Source organism: Dama dama, chromosome 27 (genome assembly GCF_033118175.1).
Source record: "Dama dama isolate Ldn47 chromosome 27, ASM3311817v1, whole genome shotgun sequence".
Classification (NCBI taxonomy): Eukaryota; Metazoa; Chordata; class Mammalia; order Artiodactyla; family Cervidae; genus Dama; species Dama dama.
Window position 1 is genome coordinate 41312076 of NC_083707.1, and position 23419 is coordinate 41335494.

A 23419-nucleotide genomic window follows, 5' to 3' on the forward strand; every position below is an offset into this window, starting at 1 on the left:
TTGGTTCTAAGAAGTTGCCTGTCTTAGGAATTGCAGTTGTTGGCATGTGATTGACAATGGTTTAGAAGTTTGATGTTAGGAAGTGTGGACCAGATCTTTCTTAATTTTTTTTAAAGCAGCAGCAGTCTGTGTGGTTGTCTCCCATTTCTAAGTCCTGGGAAAGACCTTATCTCTCTGCTGTCACCACCTTCTTGGACGCCTTTTTCTCTTCCCCTTCACGCAAGAAGCCTTTGAGCATTTCAACATTCTAGGCTTCTTGTAGAGATTAAATGAGGTAATATTTATCAAAACTTCAAAAGGAGCTTCGCACACACTTAATGCTGTGTAAGTGCTTTTTCTTGTGCTGCTACTCTTCAGATTGTAGCAGTAAGTGGTTCGAGTTGTTTCTTTTCAGAAGACCAGCCTTAGACCTCTAAGTTTTCCTTTGTTTGTCTTATTCTCTTTGAAACTGTTATCACAAAAATCTGATTTGACATGAAAAATAAGAATTCCGTAACTGTCTCTATCAATAAATTCTAAGAAGAATTCCTATGAATTCTGATCTCTCTACTGCATTTGACAGTTTGATTGCCTCTGGCTACCTATTTATTTCTGCCTTTTTGAGTTTTGAGGAATTGATGCTATAAATAGGTAATGAACTGTCCCCCAAATGTACAACAACTCTTTAAAAAGGTTAGGGGTTTCCCTCTTGAACCCTGAGTCATTAGCTAATTACAGTCTTTATCAGCTCTACTGAATAAACGTAACCGTAAAACAGAAGGAATCCTGTCTTCTGTTTTGTTGTTCAGTTGCTCAATCATGTCCAACTCATTCTCTTCTTATTGTTCGGTCTCTGAGTCCTGTCCGACTCTTTGTGATCCTGTGGACTGTAGCCTGCCAGACTCTTCTGTCCATGGTATTCTCCAGGCAAGAATACTGGAGTGGGTTGCCATTTCCTTCTCCAGGGATCTTCCTGACCCAGGGATTGAACCCACGTCTCCTGCATTGGCAGACAGACTCTTTACTGCTGAGACACCTGAGAAGCCCATAGAATGACTTATCTAAAAGTCAAGTTCACTATATGCCAAACCGACAAAGAGTCAACGAGACAATTAACTTGCTTGGCTCAATGGAATCTGATGTTCTGTGTACCCTCAAAGAATCTGCTTGTCCCTTCACTCTCTTAAAAGAAAGGTCTTTGTGATTCACTGGGCTGGCCTGATCTGGGGATGGGAAGTGTGTTATACTTACAGAGGGTTGGGGTGGCCGGATGGGAGGAGAGGAAGGGAGATGGGGCTAGATCAGGTGACCTCATGCTCCACACCAGGGGGTGAAGATGCAACTGCTGGATTGTGAGCAGCCATCCAGGGATTTACATAAGGAAAACGTGTAGGAATGATCAGCCGGAGCCTGGAGGGCAGGTTAGCTGGGCAGGATGAAGGGCAGATGTGACAGAGGAGGTGTACCTGGGACCCCCAGCCCTGCCTGGGTTCCTTTCATCCACCCAGTCAAGATACTGCTGACCCTTAGAGCAGGGCTCTTGTAAATGCCAAACACTAACTCTCATTAGGAACAGGACTTCGGGGAGCCAAAAACATTTAGTTTTTCAGAAGAAAAAAAAGAGAGAGAATGTATCGCCTAATCAGGCTGATTGGTGATATTAATAGTTTAAAGTATTATTGAAGTGAATAAAAACTAGCTCAGCCATGACTCTGATAATTTACTGGAAATTACTTAGCGTTTCCAAATATTTTTTAGACCTCAATTTCTGTAAGCACCAAACTGGCGGCATGATTAGTCCCTCTTACTCAGAAGAACCTTCTGGATCATTCTGTTTTTGCTTCTCTTTACATTCCCTTTGCTGTATCACCCTGATGCCTTTGCCCTGAGCCTGTGCTTGGCACTTTGGGGACAATTATTGAATGTTATACATGTTGGGATGTGTTTCAATGCCTGGGAATGGATGAGGCGCAGTGTCTTGCTTACTGAAAGCCAGAGCACAGAAGGAATGAATGCTCTAGGATGCTGAGTGAATGCATGTGGCTAACTCTTGACTGGGGGCAGGGAAGACTCAAGGTTTTGATCACACTATTTCTCTTTTTTTTTTTTCATTCCTATGCCCAGAGGAACCCATGCTTGTCTCTGCAAAGATAAATGTTTGAGGTTAGAGCTACAGATTACATGAAGGTCCTTGAGCGTTGTTTATGGTGGAGGTCATACGTTATACATGACCACCTCCCTGGAAGTGAAGTCAGTAGCACTTTGCACCCCCTTCCCACGCTGACCAGGACCCCAGAAGCCCCCCATCGGGGGAGGGAGGCAGATGTGCAAGTTGAAGTCACTGTCCACTGATGATAGAGAAAGTTACTTGCTGTTTCTTTCCCCTCATCTATCTGGACCACAAGTAAATCTTACAGACAAATCATTTAAAACCCGTCTCAGTAGAGTCTGAAGTCAGGCAGGTTGATTCCTCCAGTTCCATTCTTCTTTCTCAAGATTACTTTGGCTATTCGAGGTTTTTTGTATTTCCATACAAATTGTGAAATTCTTTGGTCTAGTTCTGTGAAAAATACCGTTGGTAGCTTGATAGGGATTGCATTGAATCTATAGACTGCTTTGGGTAGAATAGCCATTTTGACAATATTAATTCTTCCAATCCATGAACACGGTATGTTTCTCCATCTGTTTGTGTCCTCTTTGATTTCTTTCATCAGTGTTTTATAGTTTTCTATGTATAGGTCCTTTGTTTCTTTAGGTAGATATACTCCTAAGTATTTTATTCTTTTTGTTGCAATGGTGAATGGTATTGTTTCCTTAATTTCTCTTTCTGTTTTTTCATTGTTAGTATATAGGAATGCAAGGGATTTCTGTGTGTTAATTTTATATCCTGCAACTTTACTATATTCATTGACTAGCTCTAGTAATTTTCTGGTAGAGTCTTTAGGGTTTTCTATGTAGAGGATCATGTCATCTGCAAACAGTGAGAGTTTTACTTCTTCTTTTCCTATCTGGATTCCTTTTACTTCTTTTTCTGCTCTGATTGCTGTGGCCAATACTTCCAACACTATGTTGAATAGTAGTGGTGAGAGTGGGCACCCTTGTCTTGTTCCTGATTTCAGGGGAAATGCCTTCAATTTTTCACCATTGAGGGTGATGCTTGCTGTGGGTTTGTCATATATAGCTTTTATTATGTTGAGGTATGTTCCTTCTATTCCTGCTTTTTGGAGAGTTTTAATCATAAATGAGTGTTGAATTTTGTCAAAGGCTTTCTCTGCATCTATTGAGATAATCATATGGTTTTTATCTTTCAATTTGTTAATGTGGTGTATTACATTGATTGATTTGCGGATATTAAAGAATCCTTGCATTCCTGGGATAAAGCCCACTTGGTCATGGTGTATGATTTTTTTAATATGTTGTTGGATTCTGTTTGCTAGAATTTTGTTAAGGATTTTTGCATCTATGTTCATCAGTGATATTGGCCTGTAGTTTTCTTTTTTTGTGGCATCTTTGTCTGGTTTTGGAATTAGGGTGATGGTGGCCTCATAGAATGAGTTTGGAAGCTTACCTTCTTCTGCAATTTTCTGGAAGAGTTTGAGTAAGATAGGTGTTAGCTCTTCTCTAAATTTTTGGTAGAATTCAGCTGTGAAGCCATCTGGTCCTGGGCTTTTGTTTGCTGGAAGATTTTTGATGACAGTTTCGATTTCCTTGCTTGTGATGGGTCTGTTAAGATCTTCTATTTCTTCCTGGTTCAGTTTTGGAAAGTTATACTTTTCTAAGAATTTGTCCATTTCATCCAAGTTGTCCATTTTATTGGCTTAGAGCTGCTGGTAGTAGTCTCTTATGATCCTTTGTATTTCAGTGTTGTCTCTTGTGATCTCTCCATTTTCATTTCTAATTTTGTTAATTTGGTTTTTCTCTCTTTGTTTCTTAATGAGTCTTGCTAATGGTTTGTCAATTTTGTTTATTTTTTCAAAAAACCAGCTTTTAGCTTTGTTGATTTTTGCTATGGTCTCTTTAGTTTCTTTTGCATTTATTTCTGCCCTAATTTTTAAGATTTCTTTCCTTCTGCTAACTCTGGGGTTCTTCATTTCTTCCTTCTCTAATTGCTTTAGTTGTAGAGTTAGGTTATTTATTTGGTTTTTTTCTTGTTTCTTGATGTAAGCCTGTAATGCTATGAACCTTCCCCTTAGCACTGCTTTTACACAGCTTACACTTTTGCTAAAGCCACAGTCATCAAGACAGTATGGTACTGGCACAAAGACAGAAATCTAGATCAATGGAACAGAATAGAAAGCCCAGAGATAAATCCAAGAACCTATGGACACCTTATCTTTGACAAAGGAGGCAAGGATATACAATGGAAAAAAGACAACCTCTTTAACAAGTGGTGCTGGGAAAACTGGTCAACCACTTGTAAAAGAATGAAACTAGAACACTTTCTAACACCATACACAAAAATAAACTCAAAATGGATTAAAGATCTAAATGTGAGACCAGAAACTATAAAACTCCTAGAGGAGAACATAGGCAAAACACTCTCCGACATAAATCACAGCAAGATCCTCTATGACCCACCTCCCAGAATATTGGAAATAAAAGCAAAACTAAACAAATGGGACCTAATGAAACTTAAAAGCTTTTGCACTACAAAGGAAACTATAAGTAAAGTGAAAAGACAGCCCCCAGATTGGGAGAAAATAATAGCAAATGAAGAAACAGACAAAGGATTAATCTCAAAAATATACAAGCAACTCCTGCAGCTCAATTCCAGAAAAATAAATGACCCAATCAAAAAATGGGCCAAAGAACTAAACAGACATTTCTCCAAAGAAGACATACAGATGGCTAACAAACACATGAAAAGATGCTCAACATCACTCATTATCAGAGAAATGCAAATCAAAACCACAATGAGGTACCATTACACGCCAGTCAGGATGGCTGCTATCCAAAAGTCTACAAGCAATAAATGCTGGAGAGGGTGTGGAGAAAAGGGAACCCTCTTACACTGTTGGTGGGAATGCAAACTAGTACAGCCGCTATGGAAAACAGTGTGGAGATTTCTTAAAAAACTGGAAATAGAACTGCCATATGACCCAGCAATCCCACTTCTGGGCATACACACTGAGGAAACCAGATCTGAAAGAGACATGTGCACCCCAATGTTCATCACAGCACTGTTTATAATAGCCAGGACATGGAAGCAACCTAGATGCCCATCAGCAGATGAATGGATAAGGAAGCTGTGGTACATATACACCATGGAATATTACTCAGCCATTAAAAAGAATTCATTTGAACCAGTCCTAATGAGATGGATGAAGCTGGAGCCCATTATACAGAGTGAAGTAAGCCAGAAAGATAAAGAACATTACAGCATACTAACACATATATATGGAATTTAGAAAGATGGTAACGATAACCCTATATGCAAAACAGAAAAAGAGACACAGATGTACAGAACAGACTTTTGAACTTTGTGGGAGAATGTGAGGGTGGGATATTTCAAAAGAACAGCATGTATACTATCTATGGTGAAACAGATCACCAGCCCAGGTGGGATGCATGAGACAAGTGCTCGGGCCTGGTGCACTGGGAAGACCCAGAGGAATCGGGTGGAGAGGGAGGTGGGAGCGGGGATCGGGATTGGGAATACATGTAAATCCATGGCTGATTCATATCAATGTATGACAAAACCCACTGGAAAAAAAATAATAATAATAATTAAAAAAATAAAATAAAATTCATGTAGGATCTGCTTGAAAAATAAATAAATAAATAAAACCCGTGTCAGTTGTAACCCCAGAGACCCAGAGGTTGCAAAAGCCTTGACTTGAACAACTTAGCACCTGAATGACGAATCTCAGCACTGATCTTCCACGAGCTCTCAGCACTGCTGATCTTCCTAATCACAATTATTGATTCCACGGAGTTGAAGGGATGGGTTTCCAGACATGTTCCCAGCTAAGACTGAGAACCTTTGAGAGACAGGATCTTGGACATTTTGACAAAGACTGACTGATCTCACTACAGATGCCTCACTTTCATTTTTTTAAGTGTTACAATCACATAAGGGCTTCCGAGATAGCTCAGTTGGTAAAGAATCTGCCTGCAATGCAGGAGATGCTGGTTTGATTCCTGGGTTGGAAAGGTCCCCTGGAGAAGGGATAGGCTACCCGCTCCAGTATTGTTGGGCTTCTTTGGTGGCTCAGACGGTAAAGAATCCAACTACTGTCTCACCATCCTAGCACTGTGACTTGAACATAAAGATGCTTCATGGATATTTGGTAAACAGATAAATGAATAATTGGCCAATGTTGGTGCTCAAATTTCTTACAACACTTGGCACTGTTACAAAAGGCAAGATTTTCACCAGACTAATAACCTCAGAGAGCTCTTACCGCATCTCACTGAGCAGGACATATACCGACATGGACAGGAAACGCTATAAGGAAACGCAGAGAAATGAAAAACTGGGACACAGAGAGAGAGGGAGATCTGGGTTCGATCCCTGAGTGGGGAAGAATCCCGGACACCCCAGTCCAGTATTCTTGCCTGGGAAATCCTGTGGACAGAGGAGCCTGAAGGACTACAGTCCATAGGATTGCAAAGAGTCAGACATGACTGAAGCAACTAAGCACGCACACACACACATAATCCCATAATTGCCTGAGAAAAGATTACAGGTTCGAAGAGACTGATAAAGTCACTCTCCAGGCAGACAGCAAAAGCCAGTCCAGGGAGCCGCTGGGAGCTTTGGGCTTTGGGAGCCCAGGGTCCACTGAAGAGGACCTGACGGCTGTCCTCAGGTGTCAGCACCTTGTGATCCTGTGGGTGGGGGTAGGGGGCATAGCCATATAATAAGAACAGGTTTTGTCATTGTCCTCAGCAGAAAACGTTTGCTCAACCAGCACTTCTAAATATGCACAGTGTAATTGTTTATGATGAGAACAGCAAAGCACAGGAACATGCTGACGTGCCTTCTATTTCGCCAGAAACTATTTTCTTAAGTCTGTTATTACATTATGCCTGTGATGGTTACCTGTACATGGTTTTCAGCTTCTTCCTTTAAGCAACACTTCATTCTTCAATCTGTTAGATATAGAATGATTAGGGAGCATTGTTCATTTTTTCCATATCATCATATCCCACTGGAGTTGTTCTCTGTGTCTTAATTTTTCATTTCTCTGCGTTTCCTTATAGCATTTCCTGTCCAGTGTCGGTATATGTCCTGCTCAGTGAGAAGCGGTTAAGAGTTCTCTGAGGTTATTAGTCTGGTGAAAATCTTGCCCTTTGTAACAGTGCCAAGTGTTGTTAAGAAATTTGAGCACCAACATTGCCAATTATTCATTCATTTGTTTACCAAACATCTATGAAGCATCTTTATGTTCAAGTCACGGTGCTAGGATGGTGAGCAAGCTGTATAATGAGTTACTGAGGCCATGTGACAGAGGAGGAAACCCAACAAGGAAATCAGGATGTGCTGTTTAAGCTGAAACTCAGAGGAGTTGCAGGAAGTGACCAGTCAGGACTGGAAGACCACTGTAGTTTCACTGAAGAGGAGCAGCCCATAGAACGGCCTAGGATCAGAGAAAGTAAAGAGGTGTAGACAGTGGCCATCCCAGAAAATACAATTAAAACTGCATACGCAGTAAATGAAGTTTGACCGGCACTCAAGAGTATTAATTAGATTTATGAATTTAATGTTGGAAGTGAGCCTTTTCCTGGGCTAATCATCATGTAAAATGTATGTAAATGTAATAGGAAATGCAAAAGGGTCACAAAATGATTTTCATAATTTAGTTTCTGAATATCCTTCAGTACCTCAAACCTAATTAAGTGTGCAATAGATGTTTATTGAATTGAACCTCATCTTTTCCTTGTGAGCAGAAGTCATTATCACTGACGCCTTTATAGATGAGAAGCTGAAGGTCTCAAACCTCCTTTTAACTCATTGAACATATAAGGAAGAAGAGGATTTTAAATTTATATTCTTATCACTAAATAAAAGTTAAGTACTACACTCTTCCGTAGAGTACAGAAGCATAAAAAAAAGATACCCTGCTTTTACCCTTGGATCAATCATATTGTTATTAATAAGATTATATTCAGAAGAACTACTTCAAAGAAGTCATTGTTTAAAATACACGTTTTATTGGAAGGTCACTAGAATCTCACATGCCTATTCTGAAACCTTTGAGACTTCTCTTCTCACCTTGTGGGGTCACTGACACCCCTCCCTTTCTCCTTTTCTTTCCATCCCCCCATAGGTGAGAAAGAGGGTTAGGAGGTAGGCGAAATGGATGAAGAGGGTCGGCTGTGTGGTGATGGATGATAACTGGACTTGTCCTGGTGATCACTCTAGAATGTGTACAGATGTTGAATTTTAATGTTCTACAGTGGAAATCTATATTCCAAAAAGCTGGGAACTATAGAGAATTATTACAAAGAATTCTCTGAAAACAGATAATTCTCATCAAAGTCAACTAAAAATGTAATGAAAACTTTAAAAATTAATTTATTACTAGCTATTATTTTTTTTAAAGAACACTCACATGGACCAGAAGTCTTTGGTTTGCATCTGGGCTGCATTGTTTACTTGTGTGTGATCTTGGGCATCCTGTGAACTCTGCGTCTTTCTTTAGTTCTAAAATTGGAGTCCAACACCCATCTATCTCATGACATTGTCATAAAGATTAATACAGGTGGAAGTTCTTTGTAAGCTGAAGTGCTGAGAAAGTGTAAAACTGTAATATCAGAATTTGCTTAGCAAATTCTGCAGAAATATTGACTGGATTGGTGTTCGGTTTTTATTCCCTTTTTTTCTTGCTTTTGGTAGTATGCCTAAAATTTCTCATCATTACTGCCTTTAACTTTTATACCAGTATACACGATTATCACTTAAGTAGGATCTGTGTTTTAAAGGAAACCTATACTTTGACAGTAAGCTGATGGTCATTGAAAGAAATATGTGTGATCATTCTGTAAAATTATCAAAGTTTTAGAAGACCTGTGGTTCCATCAAAACCCCACAGTGATGAGAAAGAATTGTTGGTTGGAGTAGTTACAAACATGGGCCCTTTCCTGGGAAGGAAGGTGTAGAAATGTTCAGAATCATCAAATGTGCAGTCAACTCTGGCATGGAGTTTGGTGACCCTGGGTTTAGATCCTGGTGTTTATATGTCCCATGATCTTGGGCAAGTGGCACAACTTTTCTCTCATTCTCCCCCTGAAGTAGATGTGAGTGAGAATGTCCACCTCCGAGGGCAGCTGGGAGGTGAATGACGGGAAGCAGAGCTCTCAGGACAGCATCTAACACAGACATCCTCTGCTCATTGTAGGAAAGCTCTTCTTATAACTGTTGATGCTATTCTGGTCTGTGAAGACGGTCGTGTCTTATAGAAAACAGAGTAGCCCCTTGTCTTCTGCCTGTGTCGCAGGAAAGCTTCTAAGTCCCCGTAAAATACTCCTGAGCCTCAGTGATGATCTGACGGGAATAATAATTATGATAATAAAAAATGAAGCATTATTGTGACTTAGATGGAGCAGCTATAATGTGTCAGACCCATGTTTGGTCCTTTATGAAATGATTCTAATCGTCAGAGCAGACTTCCTGCTCAGATGCCCCCACTCCATGCACAGATAAGAAACTGAAATCTGGGGTTGCGGCGGGAGCAGTTTTGACAGCCATTCTCTCCCTGTACTACACTACGTGGCCTGTAAGGCACCTCCCAGGGGCTGTCCGCACCACAAACATCATCCCAGCAGGATCTCTTTAGAACCAAGGTGGTTGCATCTCCCTTTGCCAATAAGAACTTTTCTGAAAATATTTTCTTTATTGTCTCTTCCAGGGTTAAGAAAACATTACACCTTTGTCTTTAGGTTATGATCCTTGCAATCTTGGGGGGCTTATCATTTCTAAGAATCTTAATTCTTAGAAGTTAGAAACAGGGGTTTGGGGTTGTTGTTGTTTTCATTATTTCTTTGTTACGATCTTTAAACTAAGACTTTGTAAAACTTTGGGGCAAGTCTATCTCCATCAAAATCTGTTCAGTGTTTACTAGCGAAATATGTCTTGATACTTAAAGGCCTTGGGTTGAACAGAGTTGCTTTAGTGTTCTGGATAGTTTTGATCAAATTCAGCTGTCTTTTTTGTTGATCTGTATGTTCTTTTTTCATTTTATCATCTTAATAGTCCCCAAAGAATAAAGAAAGAAAACGCCAATTCTTCTGAAATGCTTATTAATGGTTTTTTAAATTGTTCCCTCTCTTTTATTGAAGAATTGTAACCTGCAAAGAGCACCTTTAACCTTTAGGGTTAAAGGTTCTTTTGTCACAGTTCTGGAACCTTTTATAAAGGTTCTATCCATTGCTAAAATTGGTTAAGGAAAAGAGCTCTAAGTACCCGACTTCCACCATAAAATTTTTCCTTTTTTCATTGGTACACATAGTCACAAAAACCAAAATGTCACTTAACAATAAAACTTCCGTTTTATATTACTATACAGGCTCGGTTCTTTATGACTTCTTACACCTGAATTGCTACAGAGTGTGTTCACAAAAACTGTGCTACGTCTCTTATTACCACCACCACCACCACCCTTCTACCACCTGATTTTGGGTGACTTTTATTGTATTAAAAAATAATACTCTGGATCCCTTTACTGCCAGGAAACAAAGATCATTTTTATTAAAGTTGCTTTTAGGATGACAGTGTCAGTCATCTCTTTGAAAATTCATTTTGGAAACTAAGTTTGTTCTTCCAGAACCCTTGAAAAGCAACCTGAAAAATGGCAGGGGAAGATAAAAATAATAGAGTAGGTGTAGTTGAGCTTTTATACAATGGAACTTAATTTAACTTTCCCTCCAAGTCCATTTCAAACTTGCTTTTGTGCATGAAAATATATTACCTCTCTGTCCTTCCCCTGTCTCAGATTTTCCTTTTCTTGAACGGAATCCCCTCTGAAGGATTCCAGGTATGAGATCAGAGCCCCAGCCTGGTGCTCCAGGGCCTGCAGGGCAGGCGCACAGGCCCACGCAGGGGGCCACCTGTGGCCTGGGGAGGCAGCAAGGGGACCCCACTGCCAGATTCTGCCACCATCACCCCCCAAGCAACCAACATATCTGTAATATTTTGACATGATCTTTGTAATTACAATGGATATCAAATGAAATAGTAGAATTGAGAAATGATGGCTCTTGTTACCTGTGGCACGATTGTAGAAGGTGGGAAAGGTGGTCCCAGGTTTGCCAGGGTGGGGGCCTGGGGAGAGTTGGGGCAGGGGAGCAGAGACCCCGAGGAGCAGAGGGACCTGCTTCTTGTTCCTCCGCTTGGGCATCACAGGGGATGGGAGTCAACACCCAGCCCTGCTCGTCTGGCCTTACAGTGTCCTTCTAGTAGGATGTGGGCACCATGGAGACTGAGGAAAACCCAGCCTCTCCCAGGGTTCCTCTTGGGGAAACCCAGGGACTCTTAGGACAGGCCTGCTGGGACCCCCACAGGCATCGGAGCCACAGCCCAGCCCGTTACCCTCAGTCTTCAACCCTATTGATGAAGGGTCCCCCAAGGTCTTCGGAGCTCTGCAGGCAAAGCTGCAAATGAGTCTGACAGAAAGACCTGCTGGGACTTGGGTGGAGCTTTGTGCACCCAGGTGGTTGTAGTGAAACAAGGTTTGCGCAGGGACCACAAAGACATTCGCTCTTTTGTTTGTTGCTGTTACTTTGGCTTTAATTTGGGGGAAAAGTTGGTGGCCGTAGGCAACACAGGACAGTCTTTGGGTGCCACCAGCAGCAGGAGTGTTTGGGCACCAGGTCCAGACCAGAGTTCCCGGAGCCGCTGATGCCACAGGAGACTTTGATGTAGACAGAGACTGCTCCCTGCCTCCTCCTCCACTTGGTACAAATCCTTATCAGCATCTCGTCCCAGTTCTCAGTTTGAGGAACCTGTTTCTAACACCCCAAGGCTGTGCTTCTCAAGATGGGGACAGTCTGGTCTTTTTCTTCCTCCCTTGTGCCTCTCACAGGGCTTGCATGTGATAAATATCGCAGAAAGGAAGGAAATATGGATAAAATAGTTTTCTTCTCACTCATCGACGTCACAGCTTGCCTGACCTAGTACCAGGAGCTATGAAATATCAGAGCTGAAAGGACCCTAGTGGTCAGGGGATGATTTGGTGATAGAGCTGGACTGACTCCACTGGTGTGGGGCTCAGTTCACTGTGCTCTTGCCCCTTCTAGACGATGGCATTTAAGAATCCACCTGCCAATGCAGGAGATGTGAGTTTGATTCCTGGAGGAGAACATGGCACCGCACTGCAGTATTCTTGCCTGGAGAGTCCCATGGGCAGAGGAGCCCGGCGGGCTGCAGTCCATGGGGTTGCAAAGAGTTGGACAGAACTGAGAACACATGCATGCACATCTCACCTGGCCTGCACTATTGCTGTGAATACTTTTAGAGACTGAAAGATTCTGAATTAAATATAACATAAACCTACAACAATGAAGATATTTAGTATGGCTTTGATAGTATTCAATTTTTCTAGTTTTGTTTAAAACCCTAGAGCGAGTTAAGAAAAACAGCTTTAAAAATAGTAGGGGACTTTGGGTTATAATTTTTACAGTCACGTGTTTGTTACGCAGTTGTGATGATTACATTATGATAAACATAAGTGAAATGAAATGTGCAAAGGAAAGCATCTTCACTTGTCAAAAGGGGGAGAAGTCACTCTTTAAAGATGTTCCATCTTGGACTAATTTACTTGCAATTCGGTGCCTGTTGTGAAGATTAATAACACATGGTCTTTTACACAGCTTTTCAGCCCAAGTCTAATGTACCAGTTGTCCTTTTATTACCCCAAACCTCCATAGCTGTAGGATTTTTTTCCTCCCTGCCCTTTGTTCACAATATGGAGCAGTAATTGAGTTCATATTTCTCGCCCAACCTTTCAGCTATAATTAATATTTCATGATATCAGATTTATCACTAACTAGCAGAGCAGTATGATGTGGGACCCCATGCTCAGGCACACGTGCACACACACACACACATGCACACACATTCAGTACAGAAGTAACTTAGGGATGCCAGACAAGCTCCTCAGGATGAGTGACAGCTGCACGGACATCAGTTTTCTTTGTGGTACCCTGCACGTGTGCCGCAGCAGTAGATGGCCGGTCTTATCTAGAACAGAGCAGGACAAAGAGAAATGAAAGTGGTCAACACAGAATACTCGACCCCATGGATCAGTTTATGCTGCCCAGTATGTTACCCAGAGTCTACTGTCCACGGAAAACTGGTGACCTCATTTGTGAGTCAGTGAGCAGGACATGCTCGTTTAGCTGCTCTCAGCTCCCGTGTTACATGGATCCTAGGCATGATGATAAACACATTGACCTTACTGAACTGACCTTTTCTTCCCCCTGATTTTCAACTGGTGGCAATATTTTTTTCCACTTATTTTTATTAGTTGGAGGCTAATTACTTTACAATATTGTAGTGGTTTTTGCCAAACATTGACATGAATCAGCCATGGATTTACATGTATTCCCCATCCCGATCCCCCCTCCCACCTCCCTCTCCACACGACCCCTCTGGGTCTTCCCCGTGCACCAGCCCGGAGCACTGGTCTCATGCATTCAACCTGGGCTGGTGATCTGTTTGCAATATTTTTAAAATGTTGTCCAGTTGAACCAGGTCATTCTGACCTTCGGGGTGTCATTTCAGTAAATGCTGACAGGTTCGGGGAACGGAAATGACTGGAAAAAGAACAGGAAGGAAATGCAGTCTGTGTTACTGCGTAAATAAACCTGAATTACACATTTCTCTTCCCTGTTTTGCATATAATTTATATTTTCATTTTATCTCACTCCCCAAAGAGTTAATCTTCAAGAAGGTATTGATATTAGAATTTTGTGGTTTTCTGTCATACATCAGTAAGAATCAGCCATAGGTACACCCATGTCCCCTCCCTCCTGGACCTATCTCCCATCTCCCTCCCCATCCCACCCTTCTGCCTGTCACAGAGTCCCTGTTTGAGTTCCCTGAGTCATAAAGCAAATTCCCATTGGCTATCTATTTTACATATGGTATTATAAATTTCTATGTTACTGTTTCCAAACATCACCCCTTCTCTCGCTTCTCCTCCCCCTCTATCCTTTTTTTAAAAGAGAAAATGGAAGGCTTTACCAAAAACTGCAATCAAGTTAAAGTTACTATTAAGTGTTACGAAATGAACACTGTTCTAAGCCTTTGACATGATGAGAAACACCAACAAAAGGATTAGCAGAAGCAACAAAAGAAATAGAGCAGGACTTTTCTCCCCTCATCTCTCCTCTTCACCCAACATTCTGCTATCTAGTTGGATAGTGAAAGTGTTAGTCACTCAGTCATGTCCGACTCTTTGTGACCCCATGGACTGTAGCTCACCAGGCTCCTCTGTCCATGGCATTCTCCAGGCAAGAATACTAGAGTGGGTAGCCTTTCCCTTCTCCAGGGGATCTTCCCAACCCAGGATCGAACCCAGGTCTCCTCCAGTGCAGGCGGAGGAGCCATCTGAGCCACCACACAAGTCCGTCTAGTTGGATAACCCTTCAATTATTTTATGCTGATAAGGAACAGAATAAGTAGGTAAGAAGAGTGGACTTAAAACTAAAGGTTTAACCTTGAAAAGAATTAGGACACATATTTTAAAGCCAATTTCACATCTGCAGCAGGCTTATTCTCAACCTCTTCAAAGTTAGAAAATACCAAAACCATTTCATCGCATTTGAACTTTTATGTTTAATGAAGTCCATGAAAGATGTTCAGATGTTCTTTCCTAGGTTATACTTCAAGGGCTATTCTGTATAAATGCAGATTTCTTATTCTCCTTCTAAGAGGCTTAGAGTTTTGTTGTAGGAAAGCTTAGCATCAATTAAACTTTAAATTTCATTCCGTAAGAAAGTTTGGATATAATGATGTCACATTTTTGGCAGATTAATCCTCACGATGGATTGTGCTTTCACATTGCAAATGTCGCCGAAAAGTTTTGTGTTACTTTAAATTCCAGAATAGTGGTGGAGGAAAGCTAGCAATGGTGTGACTGGTAAACAAAGGGACTATGATTAATGCATTAAAAAGATAATAGAATTTTAATTCATCTCACTAAGCTAGAGACTTATATTTGGTTTACCATCCTTGAGAATTTCCCCCCTTTTTTTTTTCCAATCATCCTTTTAGGAGAAGCATTCAAACAGTGAGATTTTCAAAGCTGCTTTTTAGCTAACACTAGTGGTTGGAAAGTTCTTATGAAAATCATCAGTGAGGAGGATGTTATTTGTACAAAAGAAAAACATATCAGTCATCGAGTTCTGTCGAGGTACCGTTGACCTGGCTGTCAATACTGTGTTAATTTCCAACCGGGGGGCAGTAGCGTGTGGCCACTGGGCAGCAGAAGGGACTTGGCCATTTTTCATTAGCGCCTGGACTTTGATAGAGGGGGATAGAAAAGAGCTGCCTGACCTTTCAGTGCTTAAATTATTAAAGAGCAAATAGATTTGAGGTCTGGATGCTTGCAAATCTAATTTGTCTTGTGGAGCAAGGATGAAAAGACGTTCTGGGTTTGAAATTGCTCTGGTCTACTTACTTCTTCCTTTAATATATCTGAAGATGAGTAGATGGTGGCTATTTAAGAAGTAATATATCTGGAGTAGAGTGTATGACCTAACATGCCGACTGGCTAAAATCAAGGCCCGTTAAATAATCATTTAATCTTTGAATTTTCATATGATCCTCATAAACTTGCTGATTGGAAAAATTAATTTTTTTCATTCATATTCACTTAGATGGCATTTCAATTCCAGAACGAAACTGTCTTTCTCTTGTTGTTGTTGTTTAGTCACTAAGTCGTGTCCAACTCTTTGAGACTCCCCGGAATGTAGCCCGTCAGGCTCCTTTGTCTATGGGATTCTCCAGGCAAGAAAACTGGGGTGGATTGCCATTCCCTTCTCCAGAGGATATTCCTAACCCATGGATCAAACCCGTGTCTCCTGTATCGGCAGGTGGATTATTTACCGCTTAGCCACCTGGGAAGCCTTAGGGAGTGTCAGATATTTTGTTCAAGTTAAGGCAGGGCAGTGCCTGGCACGTACTAGAGGCTCGAAAAATATTTATTGAATTAATAAAAGAGTAGCATTGGGGAAAACTAGCAAAGGTGGGGGTTGGAAATGGATGAAAAGTGAGAAGTGGAGGTGATGGAAGAGGGGGTAGAAGAAACAGATGCAATTTCTAGTTCTCTCCAGTTCTTGTTTATTTGTGGATCCTATAGCATAGACTTGCAATCTAACCAGCATTATCTTATCACAGAACTTCTCCTTGGTAATTTCCTCCTTTCTCAGGTCTTGTGTACTCAGGAAATGAATACAGAATAGGCTTAGTATTAGATTTTAGTAAAGCAAAATGTATTATTAGCAATTATCAGTATATTTCCTCCCTATATATTACATATAAGGTACATAAAGTAGAAATTACTTCTGGATTGTTATGTTTTCAAAAATATATACTTCATGGCCCACTTCATTCTAAGTCTCACAAGATACAGAAATGACTGTCTCATCTGATGGTCAGGAGACCATGTCAGCTATTACTTAACTATGTGCCCCAAAGAGAATGGGCACTTCACCTCTGAACCTCAGTTTTCTCATCAGTAAAACCAGAAAATAAAACCTACATATGCAAGGCTCCTGGGCTAGTATTTCCTATATGAAATAATTTCTGTAATTTTTTTCCTTGCATAAATCTTCATATTTCTACATTATCTACTGTAGTACACTAGACTTCCAAGAAGTTCTTTTTAAAGTGGAATTTGGAACATTGTGTCATATAGCAAATAAACTGGAAAAGATTTCTAATAGAAGAAAGCCAATGTTAAAAGTTATTTAATGGAGAATCTCTCTGCAAAGTAATGAATTCTTTTTTGATTTGTCCATCTTGCAAGAGTAGTCTTTGTATGCTGAATAAAAAAAATATAAAATGTACCTTGGAGATCCATCTGATTGTCTCATTTCATTGGAAAAAATAAGATCCAAAGACATTAATTTCGAAGCCAAATTTTAGCAGCGTTAGGAGTAGAGCTTAAATGGTGCCCATGCCAGTGTCCGCCACCCCAACAGCAGGCCCTGCAGAAGAGTCACAGTTTCTCAGCTGATGTTTGCACTTCTCTGACTGAAGCCTTGAGAGTTGCACATTGTTCTTCTGTTATGTTCTGCTGGTTGCATGCCATCATCAAGGTTAGCCAATCCCATACTTGGTGGAGAAGTGTCCAAGAACTTGCAGTTGTATTATAATTGCCACATCTGACTGTAGATATAAGAGGTCAGAGAGAAGGGGGTGTGAAGTCAAAGTCCCCTTTCACCTCTGTCTGTGTTTCTTGTCCCTGACCCCTATAGGAAGGTCCTCCCTAACTTCTTCCTTCCATGTTGCATCCATCCTGCAGGTGAGAATGCCACAGGGTTTGGTGGAACATCCTCAGGAATGGTAGAAAGCCTTGAGGTTAGAAAGAGTCCTATTTTCTTTTCTGAGTTAACCTCCCTGCTCATAAAGCCCTTTGTCATCACACTGTAATCCTCTGGACCCCCTGCCTCGTGAGCAATCAGTCTCATGTTCTACAACCATCCGTTTTTATTGGAACAAAATCACAAACTGAACGGCTGCTGCTTGGCATGGCCGTAATAGAATGTGCTAAGTGGTTATACTTCCAGAAACAGGAGATTCACCAGGTGCAGATCCCAAGTTCACAGGGACAGGAGCATAGAGAGAGACCTCCCCTCGCTGACTCCAGCTGATGGGGGTGGAAAGCACCTCCCTCCTGTTCTGTTTCCCCAGCTTAAACGAGTGTCCATGCTGAGCAACCCCAGGATTACAGAGTTGTGCTCGGGAAGTCACGGTGCTTTTCTGATAGAGTAAGAAAAAGATACATCTCCTTGTCAGAAGAACTTGCGATCTAATCTGGATTCAGTTTTTCAAAACTGCTGCCAAGGTTTCTCTGTATTAAAATCATTTTTTTTTTCCAACCAAACTGCACAGAAGTTCATCATTCTAGTAAATGTATGCATCTCAGCAAAGAAATCCATCCCTTCAAGGTCTCTCCCAGTCTCCTAAGGCTAATTCAAAATTCACAAACATTGAAAAGGGGTGCAGAGAGAAAGGTGGGTAGGAACCAGGAGACCCAGTCCTCCCAGGGGACATCTGAACTCACAGCATCTTCTGAGGATACTCAGCCCCATCTTATTTTTGTATGTAATTCAAGTGCCCTGTTCATGATTTCCTCTTAGAAACTGCTTTTGACTCCAAGTTGTTGGCTTTTGAAATGCAAATGCCTTTTTCCTGCATTCCTAACGTCCTGTCTTTCCACTGACTGATTATGGTGAATGCAAAGGAATGTAAGAAAATATGGGTTCCTTTTTATGGCTGAATAATATTCCATTGTGTATATGTACCACAACTTCTTTATCCATTCATCTGTTGATGGACGTCTAGGTTGCTTCCATGTCCTAACTGTTGTAAATAGTGCTGCAGTGAACATTGGCGTGCATGTGTCTTTTTCAGTTAGTTTAATATATGTCGAATATAGAAAGATGGTACTGATGAGCCTATCTGCAGGGCAGCAATGGAGATGCAGACATAGAGAACAGACTTGTGGACACAGTGAAGGAGTGAGAGGGTGGGACGAATTGAGAGAGTAGCATGGAATCATGTACACTAGCATTGGGTAGAATTGGGTGGGAGATGGGAGGCAGGTTCAAGAAGGAGGGGACATATGTATCCCTATGGGTGATTCATGTTGATGTATGGCAGAAACCAAAACAATATTGTAAAGCAATTATCCTCCAATTAAAAATAGATTAAAAAAAATATATATATATATGGAAGTTACACCTTGGTTAGCCTGAATCATCACACCTTGTATCTTGTGACCTGATTAAAATTCACAGGTGTTCGTACAGATGTCACTGAAGAAAGTGTTATGTTGCCTTTTTCAATGAACTTACAGCTAATATAGTTTCATTGATTGGTTAAACCGAATCCATTTTGTACAAATTCATCTTCAATACCATATAAGAGGAACATTATCTTGGTGTTCTGCTCACATCAACAGGAAAAATTGCCATATAAAAAATGTTTTAACTATGGTGAATTTTCTTTCCTTCCAGAAATTGTCTCATTCGGGGTTAGAGAGTTCTGTGGAAGAACTCTAAGCACTTTCTGTCTCTTTCATGGAGCAAGTGTGGGGCCCATGTCCGATAGGCACGAAGCCCTTATTACTAACTCTGTCCTTGTTGTTTATCTGCGGTATTATGGGTCTGTACAGTTGAACACAATGAGATTCAGCTCTGTTTTCCTAAACAGTCACTGAGGATACTCTTTTTTTCTAGTGTCTACCAAATAGTGGTCGAGGAAGAACGTCCTCGAAGAACGAAAAAGACCACAGAAATCTTAAAATGCTACCCGGTGCCCATCCACTTCCAGAACGCCTCCATACTGAATTCCCAGTACTACTTTGCAGCAGAATTCCCAGCCAACAGCCTCCAAGCGGCTCAGCCCTTTACTATTGGTGATAATAAGACTTACAACGGGTACTGGAACACCCCTCTCCTTCCCCATAAAAGCTACAGAATTTACTTCCAAGCAGCTAGTAGAGCCAACGGGGTAAGTTTTATAAATGGCTGTTTACTTAGGCTGTTCAGGATTATTAATGCAAACCCAGTCAAATCATATTGTAGTCGTAAGAAGGGAAGTCATGCTTTTGTGTGTTTTTACTTGAAATAAATGTATTTTATTCTCTCTTTTTAAAAATTATTTTCACCTGGAGAAATTCCTGGGAAGAAGCAAATATATTCGTATGTGGTTTCTGTAAGAAGAATATATTGTCAACGGGATGGTTTTTATTTTCAGTTTTCACTTGTTACCAAAAGTTGGCTAGTAATTCTGCTTAGCTTACTATTTTACAGGAAAACAGCACAGCTCTAGCACGTACATTCAGCTCATTTACAATTTTGTGAGATTCACAACATCTGTCTTTTCAGCATATTCTGTCCCATTTCTTTGGTGCCACAAGAGTTTATGCTTCCTATAGCTGGGACTAAATTAGTTATCTTTTTTTTTTTTCTTTCCTAAGAGAAAACAGCTTTAGAAAGATAAGATGGAAACAAAATACAAACTGTCGAGTTGTTTTTGAATTTTTCTTCCCTTTCCTGTTTAGACTGACCCAGAGCTCTCATGAGACAAGAAAGTTTTTTCCTTCACAGCGTGGGTCTCAGCACCACGACCGCCTTTGGCCAGTGAGAAGCAGGGATCAGGGAGATAGGTTTCCCCCACGAGTGTTTGCACAGGGAGTCAGTGAGGGATCTGGAGAAGGGAGTTGGGGGCCCCCCCAGGCGGGGGCGATTCTGTGCATAGCTCCTACCCACCACCTGCTGCCGGGTACCCACAAGTAGCACCACCGCCAGTCCTGGAGCCAGAAAATGTATCAGAGCACAGTCCAGGGAGTAATCACGTGTGATTAAAGCCACCCTTGGAACAGTGAGACCTCCCCTTATCTGTACTTAAGGAGAACTGCAGAGTTTTTATTTGTTTCACAGAAAACATGAATAGTGATTTTTCTCCCCTCTTTATTTAACACAGGAAACCAAAATAGACTGTGTCCGAGTGGCCACAAAAGGTAGGTTGAAACTGTGGGTTGTTCTAGTTTCTGTCCTCTCCAATTTTAGACGGTATTTCAAAACTTCTTGAAATGTTCACGTCACTGAAAGAAGTGTGTTAGACGTGTGTGTGTTTCCATGTATGTACTAGGATTGTATGGCAGTGAACTGTGTTTCACATAGATTTTTTTTTCAAATAAGAAGTCATATTGCTGTGTTTCAAAGCAGTTTTCAATGGTTATCTTTTACAAAATTCTATTAAAAGAGTTACTTTTTATATGATCTCCTATCCGTGTTTTAAACCACACTGGACCCTACCTAGTAATACTGGGTTCAGTGAACTTCAAATGCAGGACAGTAAATTACCTCCTGCTGTTTTAAAGCAATTTATTGTTTAGTTGCTAAGTTGTGTCCAACTCTTTTTGCAACCCTATGGACTGTAGCCTGCCAGGCTTCTCTGTCTGTGGGATTCTCCAGGCAAGAATACTGGAGTGGGCTGCCATTCCCTTCTCCAGGATATCTTCCCAACCAAAGGATCAAACCAAAGTGTCCTGCATTGGCAGGCAGATTCTTTAATGTTGAGTCACCAGGGAAGCCCTTTAGCGCAATTATCTAGTTATAATCTGTAAAACAGGGTCTGCTTGGGCTCTTTTCACTGGGGACGTGTGTCTCTCTCAACCCAGGGACCAGGAGATGTTACTGTGGACCTTCTGTTTCCCTGGCCTGGTTTTCATCCTGAAAAAATGTGATCAAGGAAGAGATGTAGATTAGGGTGAATCCGCATAAGCTCAACACCTCCTAAAGAAGAGACTGCAGGGGTGTGTGTGTATACATGCTATGACGTCGTCTTGTCAACCTTGCAGTGCGCTTTTAACCATCCCAAGTGGAAGTGTGTAAATGCCTTGAGAAATGCCCAAAGCTACATGAAAACAAGGCAGCATACATTAACACCTATAGTTAAACACACTCTTTCAAATCATTAGACAAGACATAAGGACAGTGAGCAAGTATCATGAGGCTGAATTTAGAAAGGAGGGCAGAAAGCTCCAGGTTTCCCCAGATCACAGGGACTCCCTTGATGACTTCTGTTGGATGAAAATATCATGTTGTTTTTGTTGTTTGACGTTCAGACAGTAGAGTTTAAATAGATTACAGATGCCCATTGGCATTTTCAAAATTCTCATTTTCTGAAGATACATGACCTCTTTATCCCGTTGACTTGACAGATATTCTTGGTTTCATATTATGTGTCAGGCCTTGTGGGATGTACTTAGCTCATTTATATTTTGTTTGTCCTCATGGGCTCATAGCTCTATTTCCAAGAATCTCCTTATAGTGATTTTAAAATACTCAATTCTTTATATCATATTGTACTTGATTAAGAGCCTTTATTTGTAGGGCTAAATTAATTTTTAAAAAATGGAATTACAGACATTGATGTGTTTTCTAAATTGTAATTCACTTTTAGCTGTTAATTATTACAGTATGATAAGGCCTTTGAGTGAGGTGTTGACCGTCTTAGGCCTCCAGATCATGACCCATGCTCAGATTGCTTTATTGAGTTCTGAAAACCCAGTTCCAGAATGCCTAATTTATAATGCCTTGCCTTTCATGTCACAGCTGAAAGTTAAAATTGCTTTCATATGCATGTTCTCATTTATTTCTTCTAAATTACTGTGAAAACAGAGATACAAATTGCTATTTTTTTGAGATGAAAAAAATGCATATTTGGGGAGACAAATTGACCTGCCAACAACACTCATCTAATAATCTGTGGGTCAAGACTTGATCCCAAGTGTTTGGACTCCTACACCAGTATTTCCCTGTATCTCCTGGCTTTTCACCTGGCAGATCCTCTGGCCACTCGTGATTTTGCAGTGTACGAGTATCTGTCCTCATTTTTACTAAAACTGAGTCAGTGCCCAGTTGACTCAAAACAACAAAATATCTGCTATCTTGTTCATTTGCATAGTTAGGTAATTATATAAATAACACACTAGTAAACATGGAAATCTGACGTTTGCTGTTTTCACAATAGATTGAATTAGATGGTGATTTGGATGGTTTTCTTCCATCATCAGCTAGATTTAATCAATATTGTAATTTGTTTTTCAATTCACCAAAGGATGATTAAGCAATCAGATGACCTGATTGACTAAATATTTCCCCGCTCAGATTTTCTGAGTCAATTTGCAAACATTTACACAGCAACAAACTCTATTCTGTCAAATGAACTTTGGGGAGAAAGAGGGAAGTAGATTTTAATATTCATTGCATTCTATTGTTATTCCTGTTCATAAAATCATCACACAGGAGGGAGCCTTGGGAAATACACTCCTTGTGGGTGAAACTACAATGTTTGATACTATTTTATTTCACTAATTTCTACATTTACAGATTCAGCAACCTTCCTTTACTGCACCGTCTAATGTTTCATCACCTTTATAATCAGATAATTTTTTCTGATTGATACTAAAATTGATTTTGCAATGAAGGAAGCCATTCCATCTTGGCCAGTCAAAACAGAGAAAACAGACAGGTCTGATAATGTTACTGACACCATATCGTAAAGATGTTTGAAATTTAAAAGAGTTCAGACATCTTGACTGTTTCTGTCACATATTGCTGACAGTATAGTGGCTTAATTGAGTTTTCAGACACTAAACCACTTTCCTAAGCAGCATTTTGAATTTACAAAGATTTCAATGTTCTCATGAAACAACTGTTGACATGTATCTTCATAGAGCAAGTATGGAAGTAG

At 40.7% G+C, this 23419-nt stretch overlaps 1 protein-coding gene across 4 annotated transcripts in view; it reads left to right on the plus strand.

The window, feature by feature from the left end:
• The window catches only part of PTPRM (protein tyrosine phosphatase receptor type M), a 649948-nt gene that overhangs the window by 394891 nt on the left and 231638 nt on the right, over positions 1-23419 (plus strand). For all 4 annotated transcript variants that reach the window (XM_061131248.1, XM_061131250.1, XM_061131249.1 and 1 more), the window contains exons 12-13: positions 19393-19666; positions 20642-20678. In XM_061131248.1, the coding sequence (XP_060987231.1) occupies positions 19393-19666; positions 20642-20678 (311 nt within the window). The remainder of the gene's footprint in view (positions 1-19392; positions 19667-20641; positions 20679-23419) is intronic.